Source organism: Octodon degus, unplaced genomic scaffold (genome assembly GCF_000260255.1).
Source record: "Octodon degus isolate 3935 unplaced genomic scaffold, OctDeg1.0 scaffold00072, whole genome shotgun sequence".
NCBI classification, from domain to species: Eukaryota; Metazoa; Chordata; class Mammalia; order Rodentia; family Octodontidae; genus Octodon; species Octodon degus.
This window is the reverse complement of record NW_004524648.1, coordinates 1711927-1715530: the sequence shown is the minus strand read 5'-3', so window position 1 is coordinate 1715530 and position 3604 is coordinate 1711927. Positions and strand designations below refer to the sequence as shown.

The following is a 3604-nucleotide window of genomic DNA, read 5'->3' as shown; positions in this document are numbered from 1 at the left end:
AAAAAAAAAAAGTTGTCTACTGTGGATCTTACTCTACTCAATGAAACATTTTATTTATTTCATTTATTTTAGACAAGGTCACATTATGTAATTTAAGTTAGTCCTGAACACATTATATAGCCAAGGCTGGCCTCAAACTCACAACCTTCCCGCCTCAACCTCCTGAATACTGGGATTACAGGCATGCACTCCCCTATCCGGCTTAAAATTTTTTTTTCCCTTCTCTTTTGAGAGGGGATCTCACTATATAGCTCACACTGGTCTTGATTTCCCTACTCAGTTCATGGTGGTCTTGAGCTTGTGGTGGTCCTCCTGCCTTAGCCTACCAAGTGCTGTTTGGTCTACAGAAATATGCCACTACTTGGCCTTAGAGGGTATCTTATACTGTCACTGCATCAACAGGAGCAGATCAGGAACAGAAGCCAGAACAAAACCCTGAATAACTGGTAAATCTGAATGTTATTACAGAATTTTGGTTGTTTTCTCCTTACTCTTAACAAGATGGGCTGTCAAAAGAGTTCTATCCCAAGATAACAGAGCATCTAAGACTGTAAACTATATTACAGAGAAAAGAAAAAGACCAAATTCCAAGTGATGTTATTCCAGGATGTTCCTTACCCCAAATAGACTCTTTTGTCATGGCGAAACTTCCTATTGGTCATGTCTCCATGGTCTCTTATTATCTTCCTGACATGCTCTGGCGGCATATCTTCCTTCTGAGCATCCACAAATCCAAACTTCCGTTTTTCTGCATAGCGCTTGGCCTGCAACTGCTGCCATTTTCGGGCTACAAAAGTACTTAAGTTTAAAAGACCAAACGACCACTGCCCGCACTTGGTAAATTCCTGTCAAAGCATGCAAGGGAGGCGCACTCCCTGCCAATTTCTCATCCATTGTACTTATTACATGACATTTTTTTTTTTTTCTTGCGGAACCGGGGATTGAACTCAGGCCCTTGCGCTTGCCAGGGAAGCGCTTATTCCACTGAGCCATCTCCCCAGCCCCTTGACATTTTTATTACTTAAGATTTCCTTTTCTTTTTCCCCGTCCCCAGGATTTTCATTATCTATTTTCCATTGTAACTTTTTTTTTTTTTTTCCGGAATCGGGGATTGAACTCAGGCTCTTGCGCTTGCCAGGGAAGCGCTTATTCCACTGAACCATCTCCCCATCCCTTCCATTGCAATTTTAATCCTGTACGGATTTATATTATTCATTACACTACCGCCTGCAGATAGGCGCTTAAAACGTTTTAACTAAATAAAAAATGCAATACGGCTGACAATGAACCTACCAAAACATACGGAAAGGGGGTAGTCTGTAAACCCACTTGCGCGCAGGCGCACACCCGTTGTCCCCAGTCCCCGCGCGCCGTTCCCACTATTTCACCTTTCTCCTGCAGCTTCTCCTCCGACATGTAATCCGGCAGCGGGGCTAGAGGGCCGGGTACCGGGTTACCCGGCCCCCGGTATGGAAATACTCCGGCCATTCCCGGAGAATCTAAAGGAGCGGCGAGAGAGAAAAATTAACGGGCAAGGCCTACATCTACAAAAGGCACAATTGAAATAGCCGGATATCCACAGCCTGCAGTCCCGCTCCGCTAAGAGCGCACGCATCCTGAGCTTGTCTATCCCACCGATTCATCCCGACCCAGCCACCCTCCCGCAAGCCGGGCCCTGTAAGCCGCCACGCACCCCACAGCTCTCACAGAGGCGGCCACTTTCTTCGCAATGCAATGGCGGCAAGCCTACGTCCCCTCCGCGTTCCCAACGCCAGGAAGTGCGCCACCAGGGTTCAGAGTTTGATCCAATAGGCGCCGACATGCTCAGATGGATCGGCGAGTAAGCCAATTAGAGTTGCACACTGCCCCGGAAGGGGTGGGTCCACAGGCGAAAAGGAGTTGAACGTAAGTGGGTGTGGTCAGGCTAGGCTCTAGACCTTCGCTCCGCGCTGCAGAAGCTGTGTGAGGGCCTTGAGGTAAACGTTATCTGTATCCCTTGCTCCTCGAGAGAGGAAAAGCATCAAACGTTCAACAGAGTTGTTAAAAGTTGCGCATCATTCTGTGTCTGTTCTCACAAATTCAGACTTAGTATGTGACTGGTTGCAAGTCAATTTGTACATATATCCGTTGACTCAGTTGTCTATTGAGTGCCCACTCTGTACAAGGTTTGAGGGTATAATAGGGAAAAGAGAACTTTTATAGACCTCATAGGGTAGCAGGACCGAAGACTAGAACTCAGGTTCGTGCAGTGCAACATGATGGGAGTTCACAAGTTGGGCATTAAGAACAAAACAAACAAGGGCTCGGTGGATTAAAGCGCCTGCTTAGGCGGATGCTGGGGCCTGCCGTGCGTGCGGGGCAAATGAGACTGGGCGTGGTGGGACGCGCCTGTAATCCCAGCGCTTGGGAGGCTGAAAAACAGGAGGATCACTGCAAGTCCGGTCTGTGTAGTGAGGCCCTGTAAACCCTGTACAAAATGCATAAAACACACACACACACACACACACACACACACACACACACGCACACACAGTGGAACATTTAACCTTGCCTACGTGATGGGAACTTAGTTCAGAGGTAGCGCATTTAGCTCTCTCTGTATGTGAGACCTTGGGTTGGCTCCCCAGCAACATATTGGTGAGCACCACCTTTATTGTTCCACTTCTTCTTCTCTGGCAATGATTAGACTCACACCCAAAATTTGTAAAATAAAAGATGAATATAAAGAAAAGTAACTTTAGGGGCTGGGGAAATGGCTCAGTGGTCTAAAGCACCTACTTAGAACAAGCTTAGCAAAGCACCGGGACTGCAGTTCAATCCCCTAGCACCACATGCCAGCCAGCCCCGCCCCTTGGTGGGCTGAGCTGGCCACACACACACACACACACACACACATAAATAAATAAATAAAAAGTAACTTTAACTGGGTCGCCATCAATAAAAAAGTAACGGTGTGTTGGGTATGGTGACTCATGTCTATAATTGCAGCATTTGGAAGGCTGAGGTGGCAGGATACCTGTGAGTTGCAGACCAGCTGGAATACATAATGAGTTCTAGGCCAGCCTGAACTACATAGTGAGACCCTCCTCCAAAAAAAGAAGATAGCAGGGCATGGTGGCACACACCTGTAATCCCAACATGGGCATGGTGGTGCATACCTGTAATCCCAGACTGAGGCAGGAAGACCACTTAAAGTCTGAGACAAGTCTGGGCGGGGCCTCTGAGACAGCTTGGCAGGTACCACCTGCCATGCCAGGGCGAGCTGAGCCTGCCACCAAGATCGGATGTGGTAGCACATGCCTGTAATCCCAGCGCTGGGGGAGTCTGAGCTGTGTAGTGAGACCCTGTAACTAACTAATTACTTAATTAAAATAAAAAAGAGAGAAACCAGCCTGGACTACATAATGAATTCAAGAGCAGCCTGAACTGCATAGTGAAACTGTCTCAAAAAGATAAAAATAAATAAATAAAAATAAAACCCCCACTTTTTGGTACTTGTACTGAAGTCCTTCGCATAGAGCTATATCTCTAGCTCTTTTTTTAAAATTTTTTTTATTTTTTTATTATTTATTTATTCATTTATTTTGTGTGTGTGGCCAGCTCA

General features: G+C 46.5%; 1 protein-coding gene across 1 annotated transcript in view; it reads right to left on the bottom strand.

Moving 5' to 3' along the window:
- The window catches only part of Prpf8 (pre-mRNA processing factor 8), a 34732-nt gene extending 32937 nt beyond the window's left edge, over positions 1 to 1795 (bottom strand). The window contains exons 1-3 of the mRNA XM_004635345.3: positions 1694 to 1795; positions 1389 to 1499; positions 619 to 787 (exon numbers count right to left, since the gene is read on the bottom strand). Coding sequence (XP_004635402.1) covers positions 619 to 787; positions 1389 to 1488 — 269 coding nt within the window. The 5' untranslated portion in view covers positions 1489 to 1499; positions 1694 to 1795. The remainder of the gene's footprint in view (positions 1 to 618; positions 788 to 1388; positions 1500 to 1693) is intronic.
- Positions 1796 to 3604: the final 1809 nt, after the last annotated feature.